Source organism: Rhinolophus sinicus, linkage group LG03 (genome assembly GCF_036562045.2).
Source record: "Rhinolophus sinicus isolate RSC01 linkage group LG03, ASM3656204v1, whole genome shotgun sequence".
Taxonomy (NCBI): domain Eukaryota; kingdom Metazoa; phylum Chordata; class Mammalia; order Chiroptera; family Rhinolophidae; genus Rhinolophus; species Rhinolophus sinicus.
The window spans coordinates 167,146,174-167,168,636 of record NC_133753.1 but is presented as its reverse complement, the minus strand read 5'-3'; the positions used below and the strand labels follow the sequence as shown (position 1 = coordinate 167,168,636).

At 37.5% G+C, this 22,463-nt stretch overlaps 1 protein-coding gene across 1 annotated transcript in view; it reads left to right on the top strand.

Annotated features, from left to right (window-relative positions):
- Positions 1-22,463, top strand: part of ITGA1 (integrin subunit alpha 1) — a 157,440-nt gene that overhangs the window by 84,592 nt on the left and 50,385 nt on the right. Inside the window, exons 7-10 of the mRNA XM_019736210.2 lie at positions 6,399-6,547; positions 10,236-10,386; positions 18,420-18,585; positions 21,852-21,925. Of these exons, the coding sequence (XP_019591769.2) occupies positions 6,399-6,547; positions 10,236-10,386; positions 18,420-18,585; positions 21,852-21,925 (540 nt within the window). The remainder of the gene's footprint in view (positions 1-6,398; positions 6,548-10,235; positions 10,387-18,419; positions 18,586-21,851; positions 21,926-22,463) is intronic.

The following is a 22,463-nucleotide window of genomic DNA, read 5'->3' as shown; positions in this document are numbered from 1 at the left end:
AGCAAATGTTTGCCAAGTTATGTTGTCTGAGGTGTTGAATATGTTCCTCACACACACACACACACACAAATTCCCTTAAATAAGAATAAAATGCATCAGGTCTTCAGATTTGTGACTCACAATGCATGTTTTCATATTAAAGACTGAGAACATTTGCCAAAGTACTTGTTTATGAGTTGGAGTAGAGAAATTGGGGACAGGAGTAAATGAAAGCCTTGCTCTTTTGGACCATTTGAAATTTGTGGCACTTTTTTTTTCCTAATGCAACTAGTAGAGGGAAAAATACAGAGACAGACAGATGATAATGACAGAGACAGAGAAACAGAGAGGAGGGCTCCTGCTGTAAAGATGCATGTTTAACTTTGTGTTACCCATTGTTTTTTAAGATCACTTGGCCATGGAACTCTCTTTTTAAAATCATACCTAGTAACATAAAAAAGTATGCTTGTATTCCCTGCAAAAGAGATAAGGGGATATTAGTTTGGGGTTTAGCTAACGAAGAATTATAAATTTAGTGTTTATAAATCTAGTGTTTACTAGATTCAATGAAGTGATACACACGTCTTGTTCATATAACAGAATCCTCAGCCAGTTGTGTGCCTGGTTTATGCTATAGCCTGAATCAGCTCTTAGGCCTTTTTGGCCTTAGATTGTAATTATATACCTATCTTTTGTTCTACTTAATTAAGAAGTTCAAATTGGATCTCCCCAGGAGGTAAAGGCATCCCTTCCATTTGTCTCTGAAAAGTAACTGTTCCTTCTCCTTGTGACTTACATCCCTTTATAGGTGTCTATTGTGACCATCTTCATCTACTCCTTTGCGGATGCCATAAGCTACTCTTTCCATCCTCCCTTTTGACATAAAGTCCACATCGAACCCAGTTGCTTCTAGTAGCTGTCATCTTGCTTACTGAATTCCATTCAGCAAAAATGCCTAGACTCCTTCCACCCCATTACTCCTCACCTGCTCCCTCCTTAACTTCCACTCTCTGGTTTCCAGTGCGATTGGTTGCTCCAAGTCAACTTGATGGTTATTGTTTCTTTCTTTTTTCTCAATTTCTAGAATCATTTAAATTCTTTATCATCCTGACATATTTTCCAGGCTCCAGATTGCTTTGCTTTCTCCTGCTTTACTTGCATAACTTGTTGTCTATTCTTTATCAGGGTATCAGGAAGCTTCCTCCCTTCCTGCACAGGCTTGTCAATGTGAGACAGTGGATATGTTTTTGATTCCCTCTCCTCAGCCTCCTCGCTATGTGTATTCACCACTTAGCTCACTTTTTATCTTATTCTTTAATTCTCACACTTATTTGATTCTGTTGTATGTGCATCCATACACATTATGCTAGTATGAATCTACTTCATGTGCCTTAAATTATACACTAAGCTCAGACTGAAACTATTTGTATTGACCTGTGTTTTTTACCAATACTCAGCAAAGCATTACAGATGTTTGTTTTGTGATATGACCATTTTCCTGTGATGAAAATTAATAAATGGCACAGGGCATTACTCTGTCTGATTCCTAAAGTCCAGTATCAGCCAGGGACCTACACTAAATGTCATTTCCCTGAGATTTGAGTTTCCACTGCCCACTCTTCTCATTTCCCACACTTCTTTGTATCTCTCTTTTTCTGCTTATCATTATTTCCGTCCTATCTCAGTTCTCTACTTGCTCGTGTGAAATGTTACAGTCATGGAGTAAGAATGTATGAGGGTCAACTGTGAGCAAAGCAAAACAGTGGGAATGGATAAGAGAATACCAAAAGCTCTGACATAGTCCATGTTCTTTATCCCTGCTTGCCCCTTCAGAACTCATAATGCAGTTGGGAAGATAAAGCATGCATACAAAACAGTTGAAAAGAGTGCAGTACTCACAGGAGCAGGACGGACAAGTTTGCTTCAGATTTCAGAGGAGAAGATCAGTATGGGTTATACTGGCGACTAGGTGGGGAACGTTTTGCAGCGAAAGTGAAACTTGAATCTTACAGAATGGGTAGAATTCCACTTAGTTGGGGCGATAAGGAAGGGGATTTGGTAGGTGTGGAGTTCAAAATGGCGGAGTCCTCAAAATGAAGGAGGGAGGACACAGAAGGTAGGGTCAGACTGTTGAGTGACTGAGGGTCAGGGGAAGAAAATAGCATTTTAATCCACAGGCCTAGTATTTCAAGTAGCAACTTAAAGTTTTATCTGTTTTCTATTTTAATTGGAATAAAAATTATCTTTTAAAGCATATTTCAGAGTCACTGATATAGGCAATGGAGATTTTTGAACAAGAAGGTTAGGTGATAAAAGCAGAACATCAAGACAGTTAACCTGCCATCAATAAGTAGAAGGATTTGAGGAGAGTGGAAGTGGAAGGAGGGACATCAGCAGTGGAGAGACCAACCCCTGACATGGTCTGGTTCTAGGCAATGATGTCTGGCCTGGGCTAAAGGAGAAATGAAGAAACGTAGATAATAGCTGCCTGAGGCCCCATTTCCCAGAAGCAAACCCCAAGAGAGGAGTCAAGTGGCAGAGTGCTTCCTTTAGTAAAATAGGAAGGGATTTTGAGCAGCAAAACAGAGTGGCAACAGAAGACAAATAAGGGTGTGATTTCAGGTGAAATCAAGGCCCCAGCCTGATCTGGAAGAGGAGCTCCAAGTTAAGTCAAAAGGCTGGTTTTTCATTGCCTGCACTCAGACATTACCTGTGGAGCAGGGCCCAGGGTCAGGCAGGAGAAAACTTACAGGCACTTCTGGCTTTTTGAACCTTTGGGACAAAGCAGCTCCAGCAGCCCAAGGGCAGCCATCTGAAGAGAAGCTCAGGTGGAGTTGTTAGAGCAAAGTATAAAGAAAAGGTGAGGGACAGGCAGTTACAAGTTCTCATACCTTAACATTTACAAAGAATAGGCTTATAGACGTGATATATATGTTAAGTACATAGAGAGAGATGATGGAGAGGTAGAGAAATAGATGGATGGATGGATGAGAGAGAGAGAGAGAGAGAAGAGAAGCTAGAAAGCACTAATCTCTGACTTACTAAGGTGCTAAAAATTCTCTGCTATTTCTGGTGTAAAGATAATTTGTCCAGATAATGCAATCGTTTATAGTAAATTCTATAAGATATGTAAAATGTGTTGTAAAAGTAAAATATTCTGGCACAAAGCAGCCTTGTTTAGTTAGTGTGACTTCCACCTTTCTTCGTGTGAGTCAAATAACTCCCTTTTTCCTGAGGAGTTAACAGCTTATGTCTAGAATTTGATTGAATTGAACAAATGGAAGCAAAGTGCACTCATTAACAAAAATTAGGGGGCTGTTGGGCAGTGCTTTGTGAAACCCTATTTGAGATCCATGGTCCTAACTTGAAAGTGAGACCAGTCTACAAGTTGTGTGATTTTTGTCTAGCAGCGCTCAGTGTCACAGAAGCACACACACAAGGAGGTATTTGGACTTTGCCAGAGTTGGAAGTTAGCCAAATGAGTTAATGGAGGGAAGAAAAGGTTTAAAAAGTTAAATGTTTGCAAATAAATGATTGTGGTGATGGATCATGGAATCTAGGCTAGGTACAAAAAAAAAAAGTACAATCTATGAATTAATTGGAAGTCTTGATGTGGTCAAGGAATGAATTATATATACTAGGTAAATAAGCTGAAGTTAATGGTCAGAAATTGACATTGACGTGCTGCAATTTTTCCAAATGACAAGGTCAAGTATATGACCTTGGGAGCAGATGTCACAGATGAGCTAGAGGAAAACATTACTGAAGCCGAGGAAGTCAAAGAAACGAGAGACTGGGGTATTCAATAGATTCATCCAAGTAATAAAATGTCCAAGAATAATGACACAAGTGACAATTTTTAAAGTTCTTTAGCTGCTTGCTTAATCAAACAAAAACAAAGGGAAATAAAAACAAACCAGCTCTGTAAGATGTCTCAGATGGATGAGCAATTAACTTTCACAGCAGCATTTATTTTCTTGTTACCCAAAATAAGGTATAATGATTATCTAAGTAACAAAATCATTTCATCTTTATTTGTACTGAACATTTATATACACAAAGACAATGTCGAACCTCCATGATTCCCCTTAATAATAACTCAGTGTCTCCCTGGATTACTAACTAAAAGTTGTAAGGATAACTGGGAAAATAATTTTAATTCTATGTAGAGAATAATAGATAACATTTAATTATAAGACAAAGAAATAACCGGAATGCAAGTCATGGGTGTGTCCTCATCCATTTTATTTTGTGTGTAATTAGTTGGTTGTTTCCTACCTTATTCTCAAAGGTTCCTCTCTTCATCTTCTTTCCAAATATAATAGCACACAGTCTTGAGACAGCAGTGACAGATATTAGGTGAAAGATACATTTACGGAAGAGCAGAGCTAGCCTGGACATGGATTAAGCATTTCCTTTCAACATGTTCATTTAGTGTATGATGTACCTTATTTTACACTGTCACATATTCTCTAGTCACTTCTTATTTATCTCATACCTGATTAAGCAGCTCTCAGGAAAGATTAATAGGTTCTATTTATTTATTTTTAAAATATGATCTCTTTATTTGTTTGTTTCTGAACTTTATTATGTTCTCTAGTGTGTCTCAATTAGCTAGCTAACTAATTGAATTCATTCAGTAGCCATGAAATGGCAGCAGTATTTGGCAGAAGCGAGCAGGATGAGGTGACTAGAGGATGGGGAGATACTAAGGAGGTGCATTTTTGTTGAGAGGAAGTAGAGTGCTGGATAGAGCCCTGGGATAAAGGAAACACATCATAAACTGTACCCCCTTCTGCCCCTTCACTGTGGGGAGTGAGTTTTTTAAATGGTTTCCTCATTTATCAGATGTGATAGTAATTTCTGTTACTATCATTTTAATAAATTAGGAAAGAATGTTTTAAAGAATGTCATAAAAATACATGACAGTATTCTTATTTAGGCATAATTTTTACAGATGTCTAGTACTCTTGAAGGTAGCTCAAAGATAATAAAGATTATTTTAAATTGGAGGTTTTCTTATTTGTTTCTGCATACACCAGAGTATGCTTTTGGTTTCCAAAAGGACCTAGCTGTGGAAATGTATTGATAAAGCAACAGACATATAATTAAGCCTAAAGATTTCTAACGACAGTGCTATCAGCAGGGGAGCCTGGTAAGGTAGATGCTGATTCTTTGTTCCACTTGGAAATAGGGTTCTCTCTAAAGCCTGTATCAGAGGCAACTTTACCAATGGGTGACTGCTTTGAAAGAAGGTAGCCCTGTCTCTACTTATGTTCCCTACCCAAGAAATGAAGTGCCCAGAATTCCTACCTGAAAAGAAATCCCTTTTGGGTAAAGAATTCTTTGAGTCCTTAATTTTGGGGTAGAAAGACTAAACAAAAAGTATCTTCAGGCATAATTCTTGATGTAGATTAGTTTATTGGTTCACATCAACCTTTAAAGAAGGGTGTAGAAAAATGGTAAGTAACCTGGGTATCTCTGGGGTGGGGAGAGGTCTATGGATCAAGAGAAATTGAATCTGGAGGCATGTGACCTTTATTGTTTTCCTTTATGGTGGCTCTGCCTGCATTATCCAATCTGCAGTAAAGAGGGAATGAAAGGAGGAAGGCAGTAAGAGAGGGAAGACAGAGAACAAGAAAGAGTGGTGGGAGAAGGGCTGGTCTGAGAGAAACGAAGCCACGGCTGAGCTACATAAAGCACGACGCACGCGTGTGCCCTCCCCAGATCCATCTGCTGCTTTCTCAGCTAGCCTCCCCTAGCTCCACACTCCCCTCACAGCCTGGTCCAGCCTGGTCTACAGAATGAAAGGCAGTGAGCCTCCCTCTTCCCCACCTCAGCTTCTTCAGATACACAGTTCCTTTCATGACCCCATCCGACTTCTCAGCCATCATCCAGGACAGGCCCTCCTAGCACCTATTAAATATTACTCCTGAAAGTCCTTCCCTGAGCCCCCATTTTAAATTAGGGCCTTCGGTTATACTTGCTGATAACAGCTTTTCTGTTACAGCCCTCTTCAGAGTTGGCAGTTGAACATACATGTATTTGGATGGTCATGTGCTTAATCTTGCTCTCCTTCTAGTTGTAGAAGCCCCATGAAAATAAGGCAGAAACCCTATCAGTGTGTTTCACATTCTACCCCCCAAGGCCCACCAGAGTCATTCAGTAAAAACTGTTGAAGAGATAAAACCAATCATAGGAGAAGTTTGGCAACAGCACCTCCATTTTTGTTCTTCAGGCTATGAATATCCACAATGGCAATGATTATTGCTGTCAAAGTAGAAGGATTTTTGTACTATTAGATTTTTAAATTCATCTGAAAGACTAAAATGTATTACATCTGATCTACATGTTTAAACTGAGCAAAATTGAAACGGCATATTGCTAGGTAGATAACTCACAATTCCTTGATATTTCAGGTTGGAATTGTACAGTATGGAGAAAACGTAACCCATGAGTTCAACCTCAATACCTACTCATCGACGGAAGAGGTACTGGTTGCGGCAAATAAAATAGTCCAGAGAGGTGGACGCCAGACTATGACAGCCCTTGGAATAGACACAGCAAGGTACATGGTTAAAAATAAACCAGAGTAAAAGACTGTACAAAAGTAAATGTTCACAATCTAGCCCGTTGGAGTGTTGATTGAACATTTACCTTGGCAATATTTAAAGCCATCTTGTTTGAAACTAGATTCAGCTGATTAGCTCATAGTTACAGAATCAGGTTTTTCTGTAGCACAATCTCACCACTCCTCTTATTTTTTATTCCAAGGGTTTAATGGATGGAAAATCAATCAAAAATCACTGGCATCTACTGCCTCATGTTCTTGGGTAATAAGACATGCTATGAGTGACTATCTTTTCCCTTTATTCTTTGTTTTCCTCTTCTAGAAGTCTCAATCTAAAAAAGAAAAAAAGTGCTTAGACCACTTCTACTGTGTGTGTGTGTGTGTGTGTGTGTGTGTGTATATGGTATATATACTACAGTATATATATACAGTATATATATATACTGTATATATATATATATATACAGTATATATACTACAGAATATATATATATATATATATATATATATATATATATATATATAGTGGTATGCCTATAATTTAACAATAGTTGATTTAGCATTATTGAAGCTCTCAAATAAGTTTTTAAGAGGCCAAATACAATATTGCCTTATTTGCAACCATTTTCAGTGCCAAAATTGAAAGAAGTAGAAAGGATTTCCTCATTTGTAATGCTCACTCTTTCTTCTTTCTTACTTTCTCCAAATTCCCTCCAATTTACATCCCTTCCTTCCTCCCTTCTGCAGTTTCCTTCACGGAGAACACGCAATCTACTCTATGGTTGAACTTCCTTCTGTGAACATACAGAACTTGTCCTTTTTTTCACAATGTAGAACACTTCCTTTTCTGTATTGTTTCCGATTTCAACTCTTTCCTTGTTTTTCACCTCAGTCACCATTAAAGCTCGTAAGCTTATGAACAAACACTAAACAATACCAAAATCACAGGAAAGCTAACAAATAGTTTGACTGATGTTAAGGAGCCTTTTGTTAAGTGCCTTCAACTTCTGGATTCTCACCTGATTCTGAAGAGCTAATTGCCTATACTGTCACTTCACCTGCCTGCTAAGATCAGTGTTTTAAGGGGATTAAAATGGTTAATATGGATACTCCAAAGAATGTGTTGAATATTCAAACCTTTTAAATTTCCTGTGCAGCTTTAGATTCATAAATGTTGGGAAAGCATGTGGTTCTAGTTATATGGGGCCCAAGAGAAAATAACCACAAACAGATGGCTGATTTCGCATTTACCTGCCCGTAGAATCACCAATTTGCATGCACGAAGAGTGCATATGTTTAGGTGTTCTGAACGTGGCCTCTGAAGTAATTGACTGAATGTGACCACACATTCAAAGCAAATCAAGGTGCTCTTTGAGCGCTCTGCACCGTGGGAGCTGTGTGTTTTCCAAAGGCAACCACTGAAGAATGAATATTCATCTCTGAAAACTAACCGAAGAAATATTCTGGCTGCTTTTGCTTCTGCATAAATACCACTCTGAATACCATGTCCCTATATGGTTTTTGCCTGTGTGTCTCACAAAGGGTCTAGCTATAGGACACAGAGTTTATTGAGTTTTGTAAATAAATAGAACTCCATATGATATGACTAAGTAGTCTTCTTGTACATTAGTTTTTCATGCTTAATCGTATTTTTAATTGCTCTTTATTTCTTTCAGGCTGGGCCAGTTGCAAACAATATTTCTATTTTTTTTAGAATCCTCTACTTCCATTTTCAGTGTCTCCCAGTTCAAAACATTTTTGTGTTCCCTTATCCCTATCCCACATTTTCTTTCTTTTCAATAGGTCCACAGTGTTTAATCGTAAGGCATGGATTCTCCCATCCCAAAGAAAGGGATTCTCCAGAGACATTTTCATGTTTAAAAGCATGCAGGGAGGTCAATGTTTAATTTGAAGTAAGAACACTGGGTGGTGGTATTTGGGGGTCAAGGGCAGTTTGCTGAAGAGATTTAAAACAGAAAGGGTGTATTCAGCAGTTTTGCCAATGGCTACTCTTTCTTTAAAGAAAATCAGGAAGCTCTTTTAATCACCTCCCTCAGCTGATGTTTGTTCAGTTATGGCTTGATCTTCAAAAGAATTAGGAAGTTTTGGTGATCCTCTAAGGAATTAGAGCTATAAGAGGACTGAATCTCATGATGTCTATGTCCAAACTTCATTTAGATACTACCTTTAACATCTGTTTTCACCTTTGCTTGTGCATATAAAGAAGTCAGAAAATCTATTTGCATAGTGTAGAGAGCAGAGACACAGTTCCCCAGTGATCACTGCTTTTTTTTTAACATATTTTTCTTTTGAAAATTTTATGAAAAATTGGAAATATAAAAACAATACAACAAAATGCTATCTATGCATCAAACAGAATCAAAACAGTTGTTAACATCTTGTCATATTTGCTTTAAGTCCTATTAAAAGAAAAATAATCACAGATAAAATCCCTTTGCTCACATCATCAGGATCCTCTCTCACTGCTCACAAAATACCCACTATTGTACATTTACTGTGCATCTGTGGTAAAATTAATATGTGCTGTGCAAACTGTTTGGAAGGTTAGTTTAAGGCATATATCTGTTTGGCATATCCCAAACTGCAGCTGTTTGTCCTCATGACCCAAATAAAGTATTTAAATGGCCATTCAGTGCAATGATTACTGCATTTTATATCAAAATTTGAAAAATACTATTATATGAAATTGTTTTATTGTTTCAGTTCTAAGTAAAACATACTCTTCTTTTCCAAGACCCCAGAGAGGAAAGGGAGTTGAGTAAAAGAAGTAGTTGAGAGGAGGAAAGTGTGGCTGTGTGTGTGTGTGTGTGTGTGTGTGTGTGTGTGTGTGTGTGTGTGTGAAGTCACAAAACAAAAATTGTCCATTTTCCCTATCTTCTATCTCTTTCTATAAATCCTCTTTGAATTAAATCAAAATTCCTCTCTTTGCTATAGCAGTTTTCCTTACTCCCCAGGCCATTTCTTCCCACCCTACCCTCAGCTGCCTGTGTGCTGAAACCTAGTTCAGACCAAATCTTTCATAGCTATTCCAATCCCTCTTGCTCCTATAACCCAGCTCTGTCCCAGACTCAGACCACTGCCATCTGCAATCTTTTATTCCGGTGTCTGATTGTCCCCTCCCCCATACACAAGAGCACTCTCAAGCACTCACAGCCATACAAATATTCTGTTTTCTCCCGTCTCCCCTCCTTAGTTCGGAGGATTTCCAAGCTATTCTATGAATACCAGAGGTGTGGGGCAAGTGAGGACTAAAGCAAAAGCTGCTGCCAAAAGCAGAAGTAAAGAGGCCTGTCAAGCAAGAGGAGGAGATTTTATAGAGAAAGGAGTGGCTGGGAGAGTATTTGAGATCTGACCTTCTCTAAATCTGTTGTGTGCGCCAGTCACACCCTGCCTTTGAAGTTTCCAAAGAATGAAACACTGCTGCCTTTTGTAAGAGGGATATATGGTGATTAGTAAAATGGTGACCTCTCCATCACCTGGGATTAATCTAAAACGATTGCAAATAATGATCATCATGCCTCCCAGCTTGAACAATGGGCGTCAATGTTGATCTTGGAGGGAAAGGCCTGAGCTACCTAGAATGGTCAGTTCCCATTTTGTTTATGCTTTGCCTAACCTCAGGGTGGTGCTTTATTTGCTTCTCTTTTGTCTGTGATTATTTCAGGAAAGAGGCTTTCACTGAAGCCCGGGGTGCCCGAAGGGGCGTTAAAAAAGTCATGGTAATTGTGACTGATGGAGAGTCGCATGACAACCATCGGCTGAATAAGGTCATCCAAGACTGTGAAGATGAAAACATTCAGCGGTTTTCCATAGCTGTAAGTACATGGCTACACACAGCTTTCAAACTCTGGTGTAGAGACTAAAGCTGTGTGCATATCCTGAATATTTTACGGAAGTTACACAAACAAGGTTGAAAAGGAGAAACTTCTCCATTTGGAGGTAAACTCTGTGCAGGCAGGATTCATTTTCATGGTGCTATGCCAAAGAGAAGGACATTCAGAAAAAGAGACATAAAATTTCTTTCAAATCTGGGAAATAATTTAAATTGCCACTTACAGAGACAGCACTCTGTAATTGACAATGTTTTCTTATATCCATGTCCTAAGTACCTTTCTTGTTCTTCATGGCTCCCAGAGACAGTAGAGTAGCTTTCATTTCCCCCAGTTTGTGAATAAGGAAACCAAGGAGCAGAGACCCCGTGGCTGTAGACCACATGACCAAGTCTGCAGACTCCTCTCTTGACTCATATGACCCACTGCCCTGGTCTTTTAATCCCCAAGCCCCCGTGTCTTTTTCCTGCTGCCACAGTCTCTGGATGGTGCTGCAGGGCTGTCCTCACCGGTTTCCACTCCCTCCCCCAGCCTCCTAAAGAGCACCACAGTCCTCTCCATCTCCCCCTCCTTTTGTACCAGAGCAAAAAGAATACCAGCAAAGAGATACTAAGCATGTACCATTATGTGTCATAACTTTAAAACAACAAAGGAGTTACGGACATTTTCCAGAAGTGAGAAGTAGAAGGGTTGGAGCGGGGAAGGGTAGCGCAAACTATAGTTTGAAGCCAGAAAGAACTTTGTTCAAATTCTACCTTTGCCATAGCCATGGGCTGGCTCTGTGACAGTGGCTAAGTGACTTAATACCCTGAGCTTCAGCTTATCTGTAAAATAAGGTAATATTGTTTCTCTTTCGCTCTGTGAAATAAAAAAATCAGTGGGATAATGACTGTAAAAACATCTAGTACAATATTACTTTTTCTTAAGGATCTTTACCTCCAGGAGTTTGCAATCATGAAATAATAAAATCATAGTGTTTTAGAACTAGAAGTTATCTTAGAAATAAATTATGTTACCCTCTTGCTTAGAAACCTTCAGAAATTCCCCCATACACTATAAAATCTGCTCTCAGTTTAAGAACCTTTACAACTGCATCCAGCTTTTATTTCTAACACTTCCACTAAATTATAAGCAGTGATAAATTCTGACTGCAACATTTTCTTTTCCATTTGGGGTACAGGATACAAAAATATAAATAAATCGTTATTTCTCTCTTTCCTCCTTTTGTTACTTCTATAAATTATCTTTTGCCAATTATTATTCAATCCGTTATTACCTCCCCATTACTATAACTATTCCAGTCTCTCCCGTGGTTGAGAATAAGTCCATATGGCCCGTCCTTCACACAGAGGTACTGTGCACAACTAGAGGCTATGGCTGGTCTCTTCATTGTGCAAAGCCAGTGCATGTCCACTTTGTCCCAGGCAACTGGGTACCAAAGGTACTATTATAGCATTTGTTCAGCTTCCCTCCCAGAGAATATAGTCTAGCATCACAGGTACCATAGATGTAGGCCACAAACTGAATTAACCATCAGCAGTATTAACAACATTAGGAAAACTTCACTGGAAACTATCAATAGATGACTTCTTAATTTTAGGTGAATCTTCTGTCTCATGTTTGTTTCTGATTACATGTTCAGTTTTTCTAGTCCTTAAATCACTATGTTTCCCTCTGTTGGATTTCTAGTTCATAATTCATACTTTGCTTCCTATCTGGTCACAAAGATGTCTTATAATTGTATTAATCTTCCTGGAGAAACATAAAACCCTGAGCTCCATTCCCATTTTAATCAGCAAATTATGTATTATCAAATTGCTCTTCAAAATGGTATCAGTAAAAATGTGTAAGAAAATTTCACTTTAGCAATACTTATTTGTTATTTTCCCAATTTATATTTCTTTTCCCCAGTGCGTCTTGTATTTTTTAGTTTGCATCAAACTAGGAAACGAGTTTTTTTACTTCCTTTCTTTGTGCATTCACACAGGAAGGTTTTAGGCACTTCTCAAAATTGTTCATGCTACACATTACCAGATCTACCTGGGGGTCTGGCCAGGTATCACCTGGAATGTTTTTTACCTCCATCTTTTTATACTCACCATTTGATCCTCAACACCATTCTGATATGTTTTGGGGAGAGATAACACCCAAAAAGGATTGACTACTAAACCTATAAGCACTCTGTGACACAATTCCAGACATTTCCTGTTAAACTCTCAGATCTGGTGAAGGTCCTGAGCTTGTTTGAGCTCTCTATTCCATGTCTCTATTCTGTCACTTGAGGATATTAGACATTGCTAGCAAGAACCTGTTTTAGATTCAGATTCTAATCTTAAATGATAATGGCTGGGACTATAATGGCTGTGAATCACCTACAGCATTCAAATGAAAATGAGAGAGGTTGGAAAGTGTCTTAGAATTTCATTCATTTGCACACAAAAGGCACTGATCTACATGTAAATGAATTGTACACTTTACATTTGACACATCTGCCTCAAGGGAGCTTCAATTCTTCTATCTATTTCAGGTAAATATTAGCAGAATACCAAATGCCTGGGCTTGACATATTTGTATTAAGTGAAACAGGAGTAATTTATGTGTTACTGTGCATCTCTTCTCATTCGTAGAAAATAATGTTTTTACAAGCTACCAGACCCTTGGTTGAAGGATCAAAATACATTTCTCTTTATTTTTATTTTTATTCTATGATGCAAAATAGTTCAAACTGGAATAAAATCACAGTAATTCCTGGAAATTTTTTCTCTTGCATTTTCTCCTAAAATATAGTCCCATATTGCAGTTATACATTTTGTTTTTGTTTTCTAGGTTTGTCATTTGAGCATTTCCTCCCATTGAACTTTATCCATTTCTCTGTACTGTCACACAGAGCACTAAATGTCTGATAATATTTACATTATAACTAAGAACCTCAATCATGTATGATCCAAAAGTCTTTAGAATTTTTATTTATATTTTCAACTGCATCAATTTATAAGTGAAATGGAAGTTAAACGTGTCAGTGTGACACTGAATCTAGAATAATATGTTAAATGTGAGCCAGGGGGTAAAGATGGTAACTTTTCAGCCCAGGATGTCAGCAAATTTATAGAATAAATTAGGTAAATCAATGGGGACTCATAGGGCTTCACAAGATGCAGAATTTGTATGAATCTAAAAAAAAAAAATCCATGCATTTCAAAACTGTTGGCAAAAAAAGGCACCCAATGGTGTTTGCAGAGATTTCCAGAGATTGAGGTGTTGAGCAAAGCCCCAGTGATCCTGAACTCACACCACAGATGGAATAGAGACCCTAGAGCTTGGAGACTCACACTGGCTTACTCTGGAGCAGGTACATCCAGACGTGGTAAGATACCCAATTGTAAGAAGAGCATCTTAATTGTTTTCTAAATGAGAGAAGATTTGTTTAATGTAGTAAGAACAAGTGGCCCTTGGGTTTTCTGTCCATATCTGGACAATTCTCTAGTATCCTTTCCATTCTCTTCCCCCAATGAGAAGCTGCAGTGGGGAAAGCACCAGAGGTCTTTGTTCAAATGTAAACCCTTCTGCTGTTTGGCATTTGCTTATCTGCCAAGTAGACAGGAAGTGAGTTTTGTGTTCTGGTACAATTTTTAAATTCTTGGTAAAGACCTTCCTACCTCAAGTCTGGACATAGTAGTTGAGAGTAAGTTCAAAAATCAAAAAGCAACCCAAATAGTGAGTGGATTCCCTTAAGAGTCAGCTCCGGTTTTCCTAAATGGGGCACTTCTTCAAAGCAACTCAGAGTTCTTCCTAGACGTTAGGGCAGGATGCCTCACGAACGCGTGTTACAGGTAAAGGAGCTAAGAAACTGACAAGGGTGCTCTGAGTGATGCACTTGGCATCGAATGCGGGAAGACCCTGGTGTTCAGACGCCGTACGGCCTGTGGTCCTCCGTACGGGAACCAGGAATAACAACCCCCACAACCGCCTTTTCGCAAGGAAGGAGATTTTGAGACCCAATGCACTGCTTGCCTGACTAGCTAGTGCACAGCTCCTATTATCACATTAACATTTGATGTGCATTATAGTGATTATTCAGTCGTTGATCTAAATAAACCCTATGAGTTTTATGACACAAATAAGTATGTTGTAGATTACAAACAGCAACACTTAAAACAGTAATTTTAGTTCTTTTCTAACTTTATACAAATGAGAAGCTGTACCCTTCTTAATAAAAAATATCAGTTTTTAAATCTAACATTCTATATCTACCATTTAAAATATACGTATAGATGTGGGAGCAGGTGGCAGTGGTTGTGGGGTGGGGGATGACCAAAGGCCCAGTGCATTCTAGACTGATGCCCATGGGCCCACCTACGTGTCCACCATCCACCCAGTCCAGCATGCTCATCTGTGGTTGGAGACTATTTCATGTCTATTTTGCAACAGGACTTAGAAGGCACCATAGAACTCTCTGTTTTTAATGATGCCAGAGAAATCTATGACTATCATTTAAACATGGAAAGAAAAGCTAGAGAATTCTAAATTCTGTTATCTTCATGACCACTATAAGACACGATTCTCCTTCTCCCCAAAGAGTCAGATATTAAAAAAATAGTCAAGCAATGGGCCGGCCCGGTGGCTCAGGTGGTTGGAGCTCTGTGCTCCTAACTCCAAAGGCTGCCGGTTCAATTCCCTCATGGGCCAGTGGGCTCTCAACCACAAGGTTGCTGGTTCAACTCCTCAAGTCCCACAAGGGATGGTGGGCTGCGCCCCCTGCAACTAGCAACGGCAACTGGACCAGGAGCTGAGCTGCACCCTCCACAACTAAGACTGAAAGGACAACAACTTGACTTAGAAAAAAAAAAAAGTCCTGGAAGTACACACTGTTCCCCAATAAAGTCCTGTTCCCCTTCCCCAGTAAAATCTAAAAAAAAAAAAAAAAAAGAAATAGTCAAGCAATAACCTAGCACAGGGCTTACCTTTGCTTTTTCAATTCCTGGAGCACAGAATTGGATTAATTATTCTCTTTGGTATAGGAGACATTCTCAGGATTTCTCAGAGGCTGTCACCTTGTTTCTGGGTTTATAATTGTACCTGCATAGTTATTTTAATAACATTATAAACATCCATCATTGTACCACTCAAAATGGAGCTAGCTTTGTCCTCTGACAACCTAATCGGACCACATTCACCACCTGCCTTCCTCCATCCACCTCCTAACCATCAATCCAAATCCTATACTCACCATCTCTTGCTCTCCTTCTCCAAATAATCTTTTAGTGTCTATCCATATCAGAAAAAAATAAATTTTAAAAAGGCTTCCTTGTTTTAACTTTATTTTAAAAAGGTGTCATAATATTTTGAAATTTTTAAAACTTAATGTTATATTAAGATTCATCCATATTATCACATGGCATTACAATTCTTTCATTTTTTTTAAGTTGAGATAATACATGCAGTGAAATGCAACATTTTAATGTGAAAACTGTGTTAGTGTTAATGTGAAAATCAATTTGGTAAATTTTGACAATTGTAGACTCCCACATAACTGACACCCCAATCAAGAAATAGAACATTTCCATCACCCTCAGAAAGTTCCCTTGTGCTTTCCTTTTTTTTTTTTTTTATAATGCACCTTCTATAGCAACCACTGGTATGACTTATACCACCAAAACTGAAGTTGCCTATTGTATTTTATATAAATGAAATCATACAGTATGTGCTCTTTTGTGTTAAGCTTTTCACTCAACATAATGATTATCCATGATATTTTGTGTATTGGTGATTCATCCTATTTTAATATTATTTTCCATTGTGAATATACCACAATTCATTCTATACTCTGTGGACATTTCGGTTGTTTTCAGTTTGGGTTATTTTAATAAATGTTCCATAAATACTGACAAAGAATGTAAAAACTAAGATAATAATCTTCAAGTAACATGCAAACATTTATCTTGTTAAAAAAGTGTTTTTGTGTTTTTTTTTTAAAAAAAAACTTAAAAACACATTTAAGTGAAAATAAGGTGGAATACCTAATCTAATAGACAAAAGTAATGGTACACATTTTTCCTTTTTTTTCTTAAAAATTCTCCCCATTTTTTTTTCATTTCCATAGAATGGCAAAAATGCCATTTTCTTAATGCCATTTTTATACAATAAAAAAATAGAATTAGGTCCTATTTATATGTTTGGTTTTTTAACTTTTTTTGGACTTTTAAGTTACATACTGTTTTTAAAAGGAATTTTTATTTACTTCAACTTGAACATTTATTTTCATATTAAAATTAAATTTTAAAAATGTTTACATTAAAAACTAAATTTTTAGGCAGAAAAAGTACAAACCAAAAGAAAAAATATTAGTTGGAATTCATCAAAATAAATACTTCTGCTCTTCAAATACTATTAAAAAAAGGAAAAGACAACTCAAAAACTGGGAGAAAATATTTGCAAAACACATAGAGGACTGTATCCAAGATACGAGTATATACAACATTCCCCAACTCAATAACAGGAAAATAAACAATCCTTTTTTTTTTAATGGTCAAAAGATTTGAACAGACACTGCACCAAAGAAATACTATGGCAAATTAACACGTGAAAGGGTCTCAATATCATTAGTCATTAGGGAAATGTAAATTAAATGAGATACCACTACACACTAATGAAATTGCTAAAACTGACACAAACAGAAAAAAACCCTGATAATACCAAGTGCTGACAAGGATGCAAAGCAATTGGATCTTTCATACATTGCTGGTGGGAATGGTAAAAAAAATGTCAAAATGGAACAGTTACTCTGGAAAACAGTTTGTCGGTTTCTTAGAAAGTTAGACATATACTAACTATTGGACATAGCACTCTCACTCCTAGGTCTTTACTCAAAAGAAAAGAAAACATATGTCCACACAAATACCTATGCATAAATATTTATAGCAGCTTTACTCATAATCACTTGAAACTAAAAACAACCCAAATGTCCTCAATAAATGAACTGTGATGCTTCTGTATACCAGAGTCCTACCTGGCAATAAAAAGGACTGAACTTCTGATACACGAGGTAACATGGATGACTCTCAAAAGCATTGTTCGAAGGAAAAGAAACCAGACACAAAAGGCTATATACTATATGAATCCTTAAATATAACATTCTGGAAAAAGCAAAACTATAAGGACAGAAAATAGATCAGTGTGAGGGGTTTGGGGAGGAGATTGGCTAGAAAGGAGCAAGCAGGAACTTTTTGGGGTGATAGAAATATTCCACATCTAAATGTGGCAGTGACACAACTAAAAGGTTTGTCAAAACTCAGAATTGTATATCTAAATAGGGTGAATTTCACTGTACGTAAATTAGATCTTGATAAATCCTACTTTAAAAAGTAAACTAAATATTTCAGAAAAACTTTAGGACATCTAAATAATTATGGTTAACTATAACCGATAATTCCTGACTATCTTTATTTAAAAAAAAAAAAAAGTCTCTGTCTGGAGCATTTGGTTTCAAACAGGAAGTCTCAATTGTTTATGTTCTAAGTTGCCAAGTTAGATTACTACTTAGTCTAATATCTGTTTAAAATATATATGTGTTGGACTGCCCCTTGGTAAGATTTTCAGGAAGAACTGCCTATTCAAGATCAAGAAACTCACTTGCTAATTGCTTTTGCCAGCAAACAGTGATATCACTGGCTGGACTAATATATCAGACATTCAGCAACCATAACATTACTTTTGAACTGTCATATTTTAAAGATACAGGTCTTAATAAACAGGGACACAAAAATGCAAGAGAAAGTTTCACGAATATACAAGATTGCCCTTTAAATGTCTTGTGTCTATTATAGTCTGTAACAGTTGTAACAGTTAATATTAGGGAATATACATATTCTAAAAATTACTCTTCCCAGAATGTGGAAGTGCATAAAAACTGCATTATGCTAAGATACTATATAATCTCTTGTTTACTGATAAAATGCTTGAGATTTTTATTTAACACATAGAATCTAAACTATATTCTTGCCATTTTTGTTGTGTCTTAGATTCTTGGCAGCTATAACCGAGGAAATTTAAGCACTGAAAAATTTGTGGAGGAAATAAAATCAATTGCAAGTGAGCCCACTGAAAAGCACTTCTTCAATGTCTCTGATGAATTGGCACTAGTCACAATTGTTGAAGCTCTGGGAGAAAGAATATTTGCCCTGGAAGGTATGACTATTTCTCATAATTCTGCATACTCTCTCTACAATTCAAATGCAATATAAGCGCTTTTGGTATTTATTCCTACCACGTGGCTAATGCATTTTTACTGTGTACAATAGTCAGCATGGAACAATGTCCTTTTGTATAAATCTGTCATTGAAATAAATGGCTGTTTCACACAGCTCGTTGTCTGCTGGCTGCTGTCTTTGTAAGGACATGGCAGTGCTGATGTGAGAGCTGGGGGAGACAAGAGTCAGTGCAGACGAGCAAGCACAAAAATGTACCCCTGAGTTTTATTTCTCTTCTGTGACACAGGTGTGAAAAATGGAGATGCTAGTTCAAGTTTTGTTTTTCTCATTTGTTTCATTTTGGGCTTCTAATGGAACTGCTCTTATGCAACAATTTCTTTATTCATTTATTTTCTCCTATTTGCTCCTTGCCCATTTTAAAGGTCTTCATGGAACTCTGCCTCAAGTCGCAGGGCAGCAAAACATCCGTTCGCTATATTTGTCTAAGTCATGTCACTGCTTTGTAGATTTTTTCTTTGATTTTTCAATGGCAACTAGCTGTTGGGGATAATGAGTCATGGAACTCCCTCCTCTGCCTTAGGTAAAAGATGTCAAGTAACAAATTACTTAGGAATTGGATCTTTCCTGACAGAAGAGAAGTCATCAGAATTGTTATGCCAGGCCAATGAAAAAGCCTCTTTCTTCACATTCTCTGATAATCTGGAGATTCAGAGAACAAGACTTTTTTTCTCAATTAGGATGAGAAACCACCAGAGATTTCTGCTTTTATGTTCCATCCAAATTCGATTGAGTCTGTCTTTGTGAAGACGCACAGAAGGACTGTTGTTTCTGCATCTTAAACATAGAAATTTAAAAAGCACTTTCTTAGTCTCCCTGATATAATCTGATAATGGGAAACAGAAAGATAAAATGGGAAGGAGACATAACTGAAAAAAGGTAAACCATTTTGATTAAGCATCAGGTGACAAGGAAAATGCACAGAAGTGACTAACAGACAGAATATTAAAATGTATAGAAAGAAAGAAAGTGATTTAGAGCGATGGCTTTCAAACAATTTTTGGCAGCGGCCCACAATAATAAATATTGTGCTTTGTGACCCAGTGCACACACATCTATGCATATAAAATAAAACAAAATTTCACAAAATAACCGTTATTATATGCAATGCACTCTGATATTTTCCCATCTCTTCCATTCTACTCTCTTCTCTTTTAATTTAAAAAAAAAGAATGCTGGTTATGACTCACCCTGTTGATTTTATGACTGGATCACAACCAGTAAGCAGTAAGTTTGATTTAGATGATGGAAATCTACAGACCATCAAGACTTTGAATTTCTCTGGCTCCCTTTTTGCCCTGGATCCTTTTTCTTGTGCCTTTAGAAACTGAACACTCAAATTATTTATCAGTCCAAAGTCACAGGTGCTTCTGAAAAACTTGGCTTGCCTATGTTCTGTGGAAAAGACACTTTTAAGTGGCTTTGGTCTTGCAACAGCTATCCTAGTGTCATTGCTACTAGGCCAGATGGTGAGCTTAGCTCTCCTTACGGAACTATATTAGGTTTTCAAGTCATTGTGCACTTTTACTTTTTAATAAACATGAACCAAGATATGATAGAAATGATCTGTAAAGATCATTTAAAAGAAAAAAATACGGAGTTACATTAGGTAGTTACATTAGGTAGTTAAACACAATACAGTCTCATTTCTAAATCTTATCTTAAGGAAGCCAGTAAGTATAACCAAAGACTTGTAGAAATGAAGCCTATCTCAGCTGTTGGATGGAGGAAGGATCTATTTGCCTTACATGACATTTTCAGTTTCTAACCTAGACACACCATGAGTTATTGTTCGCACCTTGGAGTACCCAAAGATTCCAAGAAGTCTCTATATTGAAAAATAAAAATATTTTTTAAGGAACTCTCCACATTAAAAATGTTTCCCACCACTTTGTTGCTGCACTTTCAGGGCTAACCAAAAGCAGTGTTTTGTCTAGCCTATTTCTGATTTTATTTTTTTTAATAATGAGATCAGAAAGGGCCCCATTTCCTTGTTAGTTGGGCAATCTCCATTTCCTTCCAACATTTATCTTGAGATAGTAAATAGCAGCAATTATGAAATTCCTGCTTGTCAAGGACAGTGCCACTTAACTAAGGTGAGCGTGCCAGCAACTTGTCCAATAAGATCAGAAAATGGTCTACTATCTCTCTTTCCCATCAAACACTGGGAGAAACATTTAAATTAGAGGGCAATTTGTGAGATTAAAATGATGTTTGAATTCTTGATTGATTTCCCTATTTAATCTAGTGTTATAAAAGGCAATCACTGATATATTTGTTAAAAATTTATGCCAGTAAAAAACTAGTAAATAAGTTTGATTCCACAAATTTGATTATGCTCATGTGTCAATAAAAGGGTAGACTGACATTCTCAAAATGATGCTCTATTTTTAACTTATCTGCAATGCCACATAAATCAGTAACTCCCTAATGAAAGCAAATAAAAAAACATTCCCTCAATCCCCTCAGGAGGTTGTGGCTTTGGGTTGGTGAATAATTTTGAGAGTAGCACATTTCCATAGAGTACTCTGGATTATCTCTGTGTTTTAGTAAAGATCTTCAAAATGGACATGGAATCTTTAAAAAAAAAAAAAAAAGTGATTGAATGGCATGTGGCCCAGAGCCCTGTCAAAAGTCCCCTCCTGATCTCTGAGTGATACCCACAGCCAGAAATTAGAGCAAATACAAACCCAGAATCCCCACACCCTGTATCAAAAATGGAATTCTGGGAGGATCTAAAGCCAGAAATCCATGTGGGGCTGGTAGAATCGACAAACCTCTTGAAAATGTGAATGAAATTTTCTTAGCCTTGTAACATACCAGGTCACAGCAGAACTCCCAGGGTGGGAGGATGAGAGAGAGGTTTCCACAGGACTCTCAGCTTGAACCACACACCAATGGATCTGTAAGCACGCTGGAGCATACGAACACAGCATGGATGGAGATTTCTCCACAACTCCGGCAAAGGTGTGGAAGCTAATAGCAAGAATGTGAGACTCAGCCCTTCTGCTAACTTTCTCTGTCCTCTACCCAGCCCTGCCTAGGAATCTGGGGTTGAGAAATGTGTGGCTGAAAATGCCTTAAAGATGTTGAAGTTCTGGTTGGTAAAGGCCCCAGGCTGCACTGGGTCTCTGTCCTCTGCAAATCAGCAGCACGCTAAAAGGCATTTATTTTTCTATGTTACAGCTACAGCTGACCAGTCAGCGGCTTCATTTGAAATGGAAATGTCTCAGACCGGCTTCAGTGCTCATTATTCACAGGTATGCTGACCGCCTGTGAATGACATGTCTTTTTTATTTCAAGAAAATAAAAGATATTTCAAGAATATATTTCAAGAATATTAAATTCCTTTTTTTTTTTTTTTTTTTTTTTTGAGGTTTCCTCTCCCAAAACCAATACCCAGGCATTATCATAACAAGTGCAATTTGCGGTTCATGGCTTGAGCGGTTATTCAGTCCGTGGTGACATTTCTAACCCACATAGGAAAACAGCATTTCACAAGCTGCTTATTAGGAAAACATGGTCTCTCACACAGCTCACTACATTGTACTAATAATTGTGAATCAGTTTGCCTTAAGTAATTATATATCTGGCTAAATGATATACTTAATTTAAAACATTTGCTAATGATAGGGAATGTATCATTGTCTCAGTGTCACGTCCTCAAGGGGTTTACTAGAATTCCAGGTTCGAGACCTAGGATTCTTGGTACCCAGAATAAAGCAGAAAGGCAAGAATAGAAAAATATATCATTTATAGTTGATAAAAGTAAAGACATCATGGTACCTGCAAAGGAAT